Source organism: Chiloscyllium plagiosum, chromosome 27 (genome assembly GCF_004010195.1).
Source record: "Chiloscyllium plagiosum isolate BGI_BamShark_2017 chromosome 27, ASM401019v2, whole genome shotgun sequence".
Taxonomy (NCBI): domain Eukaryota; kingdom Metazoa; phylum Chordata; class Chondrichthyes; order Orectolobiformes; family Hemiscylliidae; genus Chiloscyllium; species Chiloscyllium plagiosum.
In genome coordinates this window covers 28,467,101-28,480,263 of record NC_057736.1, presented here as the reverse complement: position 1 = coordinate 28,480,263, position 13,163 = coordinate 28,467,101, and the positions used below count along the sequence as shown (strand labels likewise).

At 39.2% G+C, this 13,163-nt stretch overlaps 1 protein-coding gene across 3 annotated transcripts in view; it reads right to left on the bottom strand.

The window, feature by feature from the left end:
- Nucleotides 1-5,798: 5,798 nt before the first annotated feature.
- cnr2 (cannabinoid receptor 2) overlaps nt 5,799-13,163 on the bottom strand; it is a 23,545-nt gene continuing 16,180 nt past the window's right edge. For 2 of the 3 annotated variants that reach the window (XM_043717169.1, XM_043717167.1), the window contains exon 3: nt 5,799-7,238. In XM_043717169.1, the coding sequence (XP_043573104.1) occupies nt 5,980-7,089 (1,110 nt within the window). In that variant the 5' untranslated portion in view covers nt 7,090-7,238 and the 3' untranslated portion in view covers nt 5,799-5,979. Of the gene's footprint in view, nt 7,239-8,448; nt 8,569-13,163 lie in introns of all 3 variants that reach the window. The other variant, XM_043717168.1, reaches the window with a different exon arrangement.

Genomic DNA, 13,163 nt, shown 5'->3' with positions numbered 1-13,163 from the left:
AAATCCCCACAAAGGTGAACCAACCCATCAGACTTCACATTTGGTATGACCAGTGCTGCCCATTCCGCAAACTGGACTGGTTTGATGATTCCCTCATTTTCCAGCCCCCTGATTTCTGTATCTACTTTTGTCCATAAGGCAAATAGCACTGGGCTGGCCTTGCAGAATCATGAAATTGCTTCTTGGTCAATATACAAGGTGGCCTTGGCCCCTTTGATAGTCCCTAGACCTTCCTGAAAAACATCTGGATATCTAATTAGGACTTCACTCAGGCAGCTATTTTTTAATTGAAAAATGTTGAGCCAATCAAGATGAATCTTTCTCAACCACTTCTGCCCCATTAATCTTGGACCTAAGCCTTTTATTCCAATCAGTAGTAATTGAACCAATTGCTTCTCATAAGAGACCAGAAACAAAGTTGTTTCCTTAATCTGTAGGGGTTGCCCAGTATTGGTTCTCAGCTCAGCTTAGGTCTTACACAAACTTAAGGGTTGGAAACCAGAGCAAATTTTGGTAAAGACTGGTTCTGCAATCACTGATACAGCCACACAAGTATCGACATTCATTAGAACTAGGCGATCTATTTAACCAGTCGTTTATTTTGATTGGTTCTGATTTGGATATTGCTAATCAATTTACCTGTTCCAAACTAGTTGTAGGTGAACTTTCCAGGTTGTGCACTCTCCTGGATACAGGTCTCTTAATTCTCTTACTCGATTCAAACCTAGTGGGACTCTTTTGCTGTCTCAAATCCGCATACCATAACAATTACATGGCCTGCTGGCCTGGATCCTTGAGAAAATTTTAATCTTTAGCTGAGGCATGGCTTTATTTTGGGGTTTTGCTGTTCAGGAGATGTCCTGAGTGATGCGATGCAATTGCCTTCACTCAGGGGATGTTCCCCAAGCTCAGTTGGACTGACAAGGGTGTCCACGTCAAACTACATATCCTGTAGCTCATAAGCTCTACTTGCTGCACTTTCTAATGTCAAAGCCAGTTGTAGTGCCTACTGAAGTCCTACTGGGCTTCAACTATTAGGCGCTTTTGCATAGTCGCATCATTAATCCCACATACCAAACAATCTCTCAGCCTCTCACTTCGGATTAAACCAAAATCATGTGCCTCTGCCAGTCGTCTTAATCCTGTCAAAAATTCCAATTTGATTCTCCTGGTTCTTGAACTATCGAGTAAAATCAATAGCGTCTCAAAATTCGAGAAGTCGAAATATTCCTTTGCTGAACTGGTCAACTCTTCAAAAGTTTTAGTTACTGGTGCCTCTGGGAAAGTTAGGCTCCTAATAACTGAAAAAGCTGCAGGTCCACACGCTGTCACGAGAATTAGGCATTGTTTTTCATCTGCCTCAATGCCCAGAAAAAAACACATTCTTTCCATATACTGGGCCCAGTCTTCAACAGCAGAATCAAATGAGTCAAGCTTCCCAAATAGCAGCATTATGCCAGAAATGCTTACCCCCCTCAAAGACAACTTGCAAAGGAATTTTTTCAGGGCGTATTTTCCTCTTGAATGCTAAACTCTTCAATTGAGCATAAAAAGTGTTGTCTCGGCATTAGTTAGCACCTCAGTGCCACCACAACTAGCGACAAAAGCTGTTAGCAATGCCACAACTGCACAGAAAATTGCAGACAATCCATGTTGTACTGTTTAATCATACAGTTATAGTTTAATTGATATATACAATTCACAAATGTCTACTACAAAGTATTTATTTTTTCTTTCAGAAGTAACTATTTAGACAGAACATGACTTTAGTTCTGTCTAGTTTACTGTATTCACTGTTCACAGTGTGGTCTCCTCTACATTAGGGAGACTGGGTGACTGCTTTACAGAACACCTATATTCTCTCTACAAAAATGACCTCAAGCTTCTAGTTGCCTGCCACTTCAACAGACCATTGTGTTCCCTAGCCAATGTTTCTGTCACAGGCCTTCTGGAGTGTTCCAGCAAACCTCAGCAAAAGCTCAAAGATCCACACCTCATTTTCTGCTTGGCGACCTGACAGTCTCCAGGATTCAACATCAAGTTGAATAACTTTAGAGCCTGAATCCATCCTTCCATGTCTTTTACCTACCGCACACCCAGTACTGTTATGACATGGGTTGCTTTTAGCAGAGTCACTCATTCTCATATACTCCTCGATCTATTATCACATTATATGGGATGCTTTCAGTACAGCTTGTCCATTCTCTTCTGGTCTTAGCACTTTTTATCACTTGTACAGCTTTTCTTCTATCCTGGCCTGCTATCCATTATCTCCTTGTTTACCTACCTCTTTCACAGCTCTCTATGGACGCCATCTCCACCTATTTGCTCACTTATCTCCTTCCCCCAATCTCCAACCTCACTTTCAGGTAGCATGGTGGTTCAATGGTTATCACTGCTGCCTTACAGTGCCATGGACCCAGATTTGATTCCACCCTCGGGTGATTGTCTGTGTGGAAACATTCTCATGTCTGCTTGGGTTTCCTCTGAGTGTTCCGGTTTTATCTCACAGTCTAAAGATGTGCAGGTTAGATGGTTTGGCCATGCTTAATTGCCCATAGCGTGTAGGCCAGGTGGATTAGCCATGGGAAATATAGGGTTACAGGGACAAAGTAGGGGGAGTGGGTCTGGGTGGATGTTCTTTGGAGGGTTGGTGTGGTCTCAATCAGCCAAAGGACCTTTTTCCATACTAAAGGGATTCTATGATTCAAAGTAAATACTACATTTTCCTAGTTGCTAATACTTCTGATGAAGAGTCACTGGACTCAAAACATTAACTCTGATTTCTTCCCACAGAGGCTGCCAGACCTCTGAGTTTCACCAGCAATTTTTATTTTTGTTTCAGGTCTCCAATATCTGCAGTTCTTTGTTTTATGTTACATTAAATGATTTTAATAAGGAGAGAATAGGGCCCCTTAAAGATCAAAAGGCCATCACAGGAGATGGGTAGGATACGAAATGAATATTTTACATTGTATTTACTATGGATAACGACCTGGAAGCTAGGGGTCTTGGGAAAATAAATTGTGAAGTCTTGAAATTGTCCATATTCCAGAAGAGGAAGCGCTGGAAGTCTTAAAATGCATAAAGGTACATAAATCCCTGAAACCTGATTTGGACTATCCCAGAATTTTGTGGGAAGCTAGGGAAGAGATTGCTTTGCCCCTTGCTGAGATATTTGTATCAATAGCCATGGGTGAGGTTTCCAGAAGACTGGATGGTGGCTAACATGGTGCCATTATTTAAGGAACGTAGTAAGGGAAGGCCAGGGAGCTATAGTCTGGTGAGTCTGACATCAGTTGTGCGTAAGTTGTTAGAGGGGATTCTGAGAGACAGGATTTACATGCATTTGGAAAGGCAAGGACTGATTAGGGATAGTCAGTATGGCTTCGTGCTTGGGAAATCAAGCCTCACTAACATATTAGTTTTTTGAAGAGGTGACAAAGATGATTAATGAAGGCAAATGGTAGACATTGTCTGCATGGACTTCAGCAAGGCATTCAACAAGGTTCCATATGGTAGACTGTTAGCAAGATTAGATCACATGGAATCCCGTAGGAGCTAGCCGATTGGATACAAAATTGGCTTGAAGATAGGACTCAGAAGGGATGGTAGTGGGTTGTTTTTTGGACTGGAGGCCTGTGACCAGCAGTGTGCTGCAAGGATCAGTCGTGGGTCCACTGCTTTTTGTTATTTATGTAAATGATTTGGATGTGAATAGAGGAGGTATGGTTAGTAAGTTTGCAGATGATACAATTATAGTCAGTATTGCGTAAAGTGAAGAAGGTTATCTCAAAAGTACAATACAACCTTGATTAGATGGGCCAATGGGCCAAGGAGTGGCAGGTGGAATTTAATTTAGATAAATGTGAGGCATACTATATTTGTAAGGCAAACTTATTTGTAAGGAAGGACTTATTCAATTAATGGTAGGGTCCTGGGGAGTGTTACTGAACAAAGGGACCTAGGCATGCAAGTACATAGTTCCTTGAAAGTGAAGTTGCAAATAGACAGGGTGGTGAAGAAGACATTTGGCGCACTTGCCTTTATTGGTCAGTGCATTGAGTATAGGAGTTGGGATGTCATGTTGCTGCTGTATAGGACATCAGTGAGGCTACTTTTATAATACAGCATTCAATTCTGGTCCCACTGCTATAGGAAGGACATTATTAAACTCGAAAGGGTTCAGAAAAAATTTGCAAGAATGTTACGGGGATTGGAGGGCTTGAGCAATAGGGAGAGGCTGAATAGCTGGGATTTTTTTCCCTGGTGCATCGGAGGTTGAGGGGTGATATAGGGGTTTATAAAATCATGAGGGGCATAGATAGGATGAATAGCCAAGGTCTCTTTCCTAGCATAGGGGAGTTCAAAAATAGAGGGCATATGTATAAGGTTAGCGCAGTAAGATTTATAAGGGATGAGAGTGGTATGTGTATGGAACAAGCTGCCAAAGTGTTGGAGGCAGAAGGCATCTGGTTGGGTACATAATTGGGTACATAAATGGGAAGGATTTAGAGGGATATAGGCCAAATGCTGACAAATGGGACTAAATCAGTTTAGGATATCTGATTGGCATGGACAAGTTGGACTGAAGGGTCTGTTTCCATGCTGTATAACTCTGTGACTCTATAATTGCCATCTGAACAAAATATCACACTCACCCCCTGAAATACATGAACTAATTCACTTAAACCACATTAGTATATATTTTCCTGGTTGTATGCAAATGTGGAATAGGTAAAAATTTACATTGATGTAATTGTTGCATTTTATTTAATTGTTTCCTTCAATATTGCATGCAGATTATCAATAATGAGGAAGTAATGCTAATTCTTATCACTAGCTTCAATATAAATTGAAAGTAAAAGATAGCAGATCATTAATGGTCAGTTATGACTTGGTTTAACAAATGTACACATTATCTGGCCACCTGCAGTGGAACCTAGAAATTCTATCATAATGATGTTGTCACTGACAGACTGAACTACTCAATTGAACTGGTATACACAGTGATCTATAGGATGAAACAAGAAACTTTTTAGCTAAGTTGTGAAACATAAATATCATTTTCTTTCATCAGTCATAAGAACAAAGAAAAATGCTTCCGGTATTTACAAAAACCACAATTAAAATTCTTTTTCATAACATTATAAGTAATATATAACAAAAACTGAAGAGAAAATTTATACATTGCATTCGTGCTTCAATATGGTGTGAAATCATCAATTGCAATCAGATAGTAATTTTTCATTTGAGAACAATGATCCAAATAACAAATATTACTCTTTATCATATTCTCTTTTGTTAAATTCTGCAAGTTTCTTGCTATTGCAAATTTACAGAAAGGCATCTGTCTGTTGCCATTGTGCTATACATTAAAGATCCACAGTAAAATTTATGAAACATGGGCATATATTTTGATCACTCATTGGCAACTAATGCAATGTTCACTTTCAAACTGTTAATTAATTCGACCCTGAAATTATGAGCATGATTCTTTTCCATGAAAAGCTCACAAGCATGATGTTTGAATTCTCTAAATAGTTTTGGAAATGAAACAATCCTATTTGTCTGCAGATAGAAGTGCCATTGCTCGGTGCAATGGGACCAAGCTGTGCCTAAGATAGCATTTCTTTAAAATAAATCTGCAGTAACAATGTTCACAATCAATAACATTAGCTGCACAGCTCTTTTAATGTGCATAATTTGGCCTGTGCAGTGATTACCACAAGGTCAGCCAGGTGGACCTCATAGAATATGAATTCCCTATTAGGGCTGGTAACCTGGTCCAATCAGGGAGTTCTTGCTGACAGATATAAACAGGAGTGTCAGAGATTCTGTTCACTCTGAGGAAGCTGGACCAGTGTCAAGTACGATGCATGTGTAATTGAAGGGGACTTGGTAACGGGGGATACTGGTCTCAGTGGAGTTATCTTAGCCTGAATGTTTAGGATTCAGTTGAAGAATGATTTGATTCATTCAGAGATCATTCTTTGAATTGTCAAGATTGCATTGCTCAACTGAAGAGATGGTCACAATTGTATTGTTGTTTTTAAAATGTCCATCTGATTCTGTGCTGCCTTCCAGAGATGGTAGCTGCCTCTTGTGCCTCAACAAGATATTTAACAATACAGTTCGCATGTCTTTACTTCTTAGGGCATAAATGATGGGATTTACTGTAGAATTTAACAAACAAAGCATACTACAAAAAGCAAATACCTTTTTGGTGCCTTTGTTTACCTTGGCAAATACATCATATATCATCAGAGACAATACTGGAGACCAACAAGCAATCAGCACTATTAATATGAGACCCAATGTTTTGGCAAGTTTAATGTCCATACGTGTGTGGCCCATTTTTACTTGTCCTTTCCTTCCCTCTTTCTGTTTCTCCATGTAGATTGAATGAACGTGGGCTTTCCACAGAATATGTATATAGGCATAAATTATTAATACTAATAGGAAAGTTATAAACATAGTCCAGCAAGCTAAATAGCTTTCATCTACAAGAGGAAATAGCTCAGAGCATTGACATTGTAACTTAATGCAATTCCATCCCATCAAAGGAAGAAAAGCAATAAAAACAGCAACTGGCCACATGAATAGAAGGAAGGTCACTGCTTTTCGTCTCGTTAAAATTGTCCTGTATTCAGACGGCTTATGAATGCATATGTACCTGTCAATGGCAGTGAGCAGCAAACTGCCCACAGAAGCTGAGAAAGATGCAATGACACACCCAAGCTTAAATAAGAAAACATAATTTTCATCCTTGTGTTTGAAAACATGGAAGTCGACAAAACTGTACACAAAAATAATGCTTGCACAGAGGTCAGCAGATGCAAGGCTAGTTATAAACAAATAAGAAGGTCGATTTCGAAGTTGTGGAGTAAAGAATATGACACATAAAACTAAAATGTTCTCTATAATAGTAAAAGGCCCCACTGTCAAACATAATGCAGCAATAACCTTTCTTTGTTCTTCTGTCAGAATCATGAAGCATTCCATATCCATGAAATTTTGTTCACATTCCTTTTCAAGCGTTGCATTAAAAGAAGTAGTTGAAATTGTAGTTGCATCACTCTCATTCATTTTTGAAGCAGAATATCTTTAAAGTGTTAATTCTTAAAGATCTTCTTTATTTCTTATGGTAATTGATATGGTTAAGAATCATTCACGATGAATGTAAGAGCTGAATTTTCGAAGTTCCTTACTCTGTTCAGTGAATTCCGACTTTGTACCTAAAAGAGAAAGATAATATTTTGACTGATAATTGACAATTTTTATAATATCTGATTTTTGTAATTATTAAAAATACATATTGAGGGAGTAGAATCTTTTCTATTACTGTTTTGATATCTAATATTTAGCAAAATGAATGAATGATCATTTTAGTCCTAGAAACTTGAAATATTTCTAAGAAATCATTGACATTTAGGTTCACTGACTATTTCATGGCATTCCGATGCAGTTTTTAAATAGCTTTTAGGAAAAGTATAAATGTCACAAGGATGTATGTTGTGAAATCTTAACACATCTTGGTAGCGACATCTTTTGCCATTTTTATAATAATTCATGTACTGTAGTGTGTTTGTCTTTTTTTGAAGTCAATGAACAATAATATTACATCTGAAACTTTCATTAATATATCATCTCATAATTTCAATATGGTTCTTTATTCAAAGGGGAACAAAACAAATTAACATTAAGAAAGGGTAAGGAAGGCAGGCAGAGAATTCCTAAAAAAGTTCTTTACTTTTATAAGAATAACTTATAAAATGTTTTTTGGCAAGTTTGGCAAGCAGTGAATTAGGCTTCACTGAAGATATCAATAATAACTCTCATTCACAGCTGTCTTGTTGCAGTAACACTTGGTTCTGCAAATCCCAATTCCTGTGCACAGCCTTCAGCCTCCTTTATGTTTCTATCTGATGTTCTATCCTCCGCATAAATTCCAACTTACAACTATTTACCAGTGTACTTACAACTACAAAGAAGTAGGAACAAATTTAATATGTAAAATTGTTGATTCAGATGTATTGCTTCAGAATCGTGTTAATTGATATTTTCAGATGTTGTCCACTAAAAGAATCAGACTGTTTAAGGCTATGTAGTAACATTACTGTGAATGGGAATAACATCTGAGCAAAATTTTTACTTTGGTAATAAACTAAAGCCTCACAAGAACTAAGGCTTTTTAGTTGCCTCCTTAGGTGGCGCTATGTAATGCAACAAGAGAATTGAATGTTGAATGGTCAGAGATGGAAATTATTTCTAAATTGAAAATAAATCTATTCGATGAAATGTGATTCAAATAAATTAAAACTATATTTTGGGTCTTATCAATTATTGATCAACCTCATTGTGGATTTTTTTTAAAACCTCTTATTCCCAAACAGTTTCCTTTGTGGACATTTTTGAATCAATGTGTCCAGACATGGCATTACGTACCTCTGGAACAGGTGGGACTTAAATTCAGGCTTTATGGCTCAGGGTTATGGACATTCCTAATGGGGCACAACAGCATTAGTTTTCTCTGAATACTTTCATGGGAAACTTTCACGCAAGTGCCTTGAACAAGGGAAACACAGCAACGTTTAAAGGTTTACAAATAATAAGCTATTTTTTGAGACAAATTATAATTCTGATAGAGGTCATTCTACCGTAATGCGTGTTTCCTCAACATGAATTTGCTTTAACGCAATTGATGAATTGGGGGCGCTATTTGTAAAGTGTGAATGCAATTACACCGCCAACACTTTAAGTGCTATTTCTAAAGCATGATTTTTTTATACAGCAGGGTTGCAAAAAAACGCAACCATTGCATTACAGAAGAACTGACGATATTTTCTATTTGCTTGATTTAATTAAATAATTTGAGTAAACCAAGAAACAGTGCTCAATTCTTCAGTTGAAATTAGAATGAATAATAAGGAAAAAGGAAAGGTGTGTTAAAGAGCTGAAAAATAATGGTCATAACATTCCTGGCTACATGCAGGTTGATTTGTAGACAGGATTGAGAGTAAGATTTGAAAATGGCACATCAGTTGGCACTTTCTTGTCTTTCAGTGATCTTTCCTAAGGATTAGTCAATGTGGCACCAGTTACCAAATTAGTAGTAGCGTGAGCAAATTAGACCATTTAGGGGCTAATGCCATGACTGAGGCAGAATGCAGCCAAACGTTTCCTGGCATCGGACAGGCTCCTTGCTGACATTGAAGACTAATCAATTCTTGAAGGCAGCGACCAGCAGCAGGCTGAAGGGGGCCAAGGGCACCTCCCCTCCAAGCTTCCACCACAAAAAAGATCAAAAGACTAAAGCTACAACCAAGGCAGTCCTCTGAGGGATTAACTCCACACAATGATGGCCTGATTACTGCAGGTAATCTTAATGTTTAAACTTGCAGAGATACCCTCACAGGTTCGTGGGTATATCAGCAAGTATTGAATTCTCCCATTAAGGGCTGCCAGTCTTCAGTGCCTCTGATTGGGCCTCTAAATTAGGACACCTCCATTGTTCTTAATGAATGGCAAACATCGGACATTCTTAATCATTGTACTCTAAAAGATGACAACACTGTGCAATCAGCTGACACCAAAATAGTTAGGATGCACTTTATATCCATAAGCAGAATAGATCCAGAGGTGTTAAGATCCTGCCAATGTATTAAATTAGAAGGTTGCAAAATTATTTCTCCCTGTTCTGTCAAGTAAACTACTGAAATATATTTCATTTGTATATTTCGAAGTCTAACTCTATTATCTTTCCAAACTGAATACTCCACTGCCAACTTTTAGTCTCCCAATATGTGAATTTATCATGCTAGTGTGAATTATGCATGCAGATTCTTGACACTGACTTGGTTGTCTAGTTTCACTGGTTTTGATTGAAATGCTAATTTCAGTACAGCCAGTTTAGTATATTCCATATGGGTTCCCTAGACTTGCTGCAATCTGTGGTCAGGTGATCACAACAGCTATTTTAGGTTAGCATTTGCCTGCATTAAAAATCACCTTTGTCATGAAGTCTCCGATATTAAAAGGAAGGGAGTCCCAAACTATAGGAACCATAATTGTAATGTTTGATTGATAATTTATTTGTTCATTCAGAATTCAGTTTTCATGCTCTGTATGATAGAAGACAAATCAAAGGTGAGACAACATTTTCATCAAGGAAAGACAAGATAATCGATAATGTATCGATAAATTACAAAACTTAATTAAAGCAGTGAATGAATTACATGGCATGTTACATGGCATGCTTCCAGGGTTTCAGATTAGTAACATCTTTGCTGCCTCCATTTGGACTTCTGACCATAACATGCAAAACCTTTATCTCTATTAGTCACAGAGAAACAATATCCCTTTTCTATGGCACTGCCTGTGTAGAGGAGATGGTGGCATAGTGGTATTGTCACTGGGCTTGTAATCCAAAGACCTGGGCTAATGTTCCAGGGTTTAGAGTTAAAATCCAACTGATAGTACCTAGTGGATGTTAAACTCAATTAATTAACACATCTGGAATTGAAAGCTAATCACAGAGATAGTGACCTTGACGTTATCATCAATTGTTGTAAAAGCTCATCAGTTTCACAATGTCCTTTAGTGAAGGAAACAGACTGTCCTTACCTGGTCTGGCCTACATCTGGCTCAATATTTATCATTTTATGTATCTTTTATTTACATATATAACTCAAATTATTTTCTTCAATTGAGATAATTCCAGTTTAGAAAATATGTAATTAAAGGTTAAGAATGTCAATCTGGATTCAATACTTCATAAGTTACCAATTCTACCTTGGCCGAAGAAGAGATAATGAGAGATAGCTGAATATATTTATTCACAAACAATGGCAGACAGAGGTGATAAAGATCCAAGCATTGTGGTCTAAAGGACAGGAAGCAAACTTTTTGGTGACTTCTCAAATTATGAAATAGTATATTCTGGACATGGATCTCTGAACTCTGACCCATATAAACATGCATCTTGTGTGAGTTTTGTTAGCATAATAGTCAATTCTAAATGAGAGCTGTCTCACCAAAATACTACAAATATAGTTAAGTTAAACATTCTAATCAAATGGTAACTGGAATAGGACATATCTGCACTGATGCCATTTCTGGTTTTTCTGTCTACATTAGCACATGTAACGTATACCACAGAGAGTTAAGCAGACGTGCTCATGACAGGCAGGATCGACTAGGATTCACAGTGCTGCTGGTACCATATTTAAAGTGCAGTATTGCACCAGGTCAACACTGTCAGTCCTGAGCTGCTTTGCATGATTCCTTCTTCTCAACCATTGTCCTGGACATGGAGAGCAGAGGAAATTTGGCACCCTGCTTTGCCAACAGGTAGCTGGAGGTCCTGGTGGACAGAATTGGGGAGACCATGCCAGCAGACCTCACCATCTGGTTTCAGGTTTCCACTCGGGTCACTGTTGTTTCCACAGTCTTGGAGGAAGGTACAGCAGTGCCACAAGAAAGTCAATGATGCTCTGCACTCCATAAGGGTAAGTGCCACCATCTTCCCACTGCTACCTCACACTCTGCTTCTGCTACTGCACCAACCTTCCACCAAGCTTATGGTTTAGTGCTGTCACTACTGCTTACAACATCTTCCCTCACATATTAATAACAACCCAATGCTTCAGACTACTAACCCTGCATGATTTCTGCACTTTCTACCCGCTCTTTCAGGGCATCTCACCATCTTACCCCAACCTGCACCAGCACAACTGCTCTGTCAGTCACTTTCATCTCATTTAATCCTTCCCTGTTTCATTCCAGCAGAAAATAGGCCACAATATGGCAGAGAGAGCCAAGACAGGTGGTGGGGTATCTGACATTTGTCTCCTCACCACTTCTAAGGAGAGGATCCTTGCCCTAGTTGAAGAGGACCAGAGGCCATTTCTGTGGGGATGCTGAAATCTCCATGTCCCACTGAACAAGAATCACTGTTTATTGTTGTGCTGCTCTCCCATTACCACCACTGTGGATATACACTTAACATACCCTAAATTCTACCCCTTTTTTTGCTACACATTCTTTTGTCTCGTATAGGTTCTGGTGAAATCTATGTTGTCAAGAGGGCAGTGTGCATGACATCTCCTGCTCCTAACTCTTGGATAAAAAGCAACAAATCCCTGCAAGGCTGCCTCTGGCACCCCACAATAGCTCAGACACTGACACCTCAGTGGATACTTAGCTAGATTAGAGTTGGGAATGCATGCTGGTGAGTATATCACTGCCATATCCCCGCAATTGTCTGAAGAAGAATCGCCCAGTTGAAAGACTGCTGGAGACCAGACTCCTGCTCAGCCCAGGCAGGACAAAGCACCACAGAGTCAGCAAATAACAACTTCACAGAAATGGACAAGTGAACACAGGAGCAGCAAAGAGTTTGTTCAAGACACTGGGCAAGCTGACTCAAACATTAGAGAATGCATTAACAATGTGTATACTGTGTTGCCTGTGGCATACAAGCACCTAGCTTGTACTATACATGAATGCACAAAGCATTAGAAATAAGATGGATGAGCTTGAGGCTCTTTTGGAAACTGGCAGATACGATATTGTGGGGATAACGGAGACGTGGCCTGGGAAATGAATATTCAAGGCTACACGTGCTATAGTAAGGACAGACTGACGGGCAGAGAGGGTGGGGTGGCCATGTTGGTAAGGGATGATATTCAATCCCTTGTGCGGGGGGACCTAGAATCAGGGGATGTAGAGTCAGTATGGATAGAGCTGAGAAATTCTAAGGGTAAAAAGACCCTCGTGGGAGTTATCTACAGGTCCCCAAACAATAGTCTGGATGTCGGATGTAAGTTGAATCAGGAGCTGAAATTGGCCTGTTGCAAAGATGTTACTACAGTTGTTATGGGGATTTCAACATGCAGGTAGAATGGGAGATGGTATTGGACCTCAAGAAAGAGACTTTGTGGAGTGCCTCCGAGATGGATTCTGTAGACTGGGAGAATCAGGATGGTATTGGACCTCAAGAAAGAGACTTTGTGGAGTGCCTCCGAGATGGATTCTTAGAACAGCTGGTGCTGGAGCCTACCAGGGAGAAGGCAATTCTGGATCTGGTATTGTGCAACAAACCAGAATTGATCAGGGACCTCGAAGTGAAGGAGCCATTAGGAGGTAGTGACCATAATACA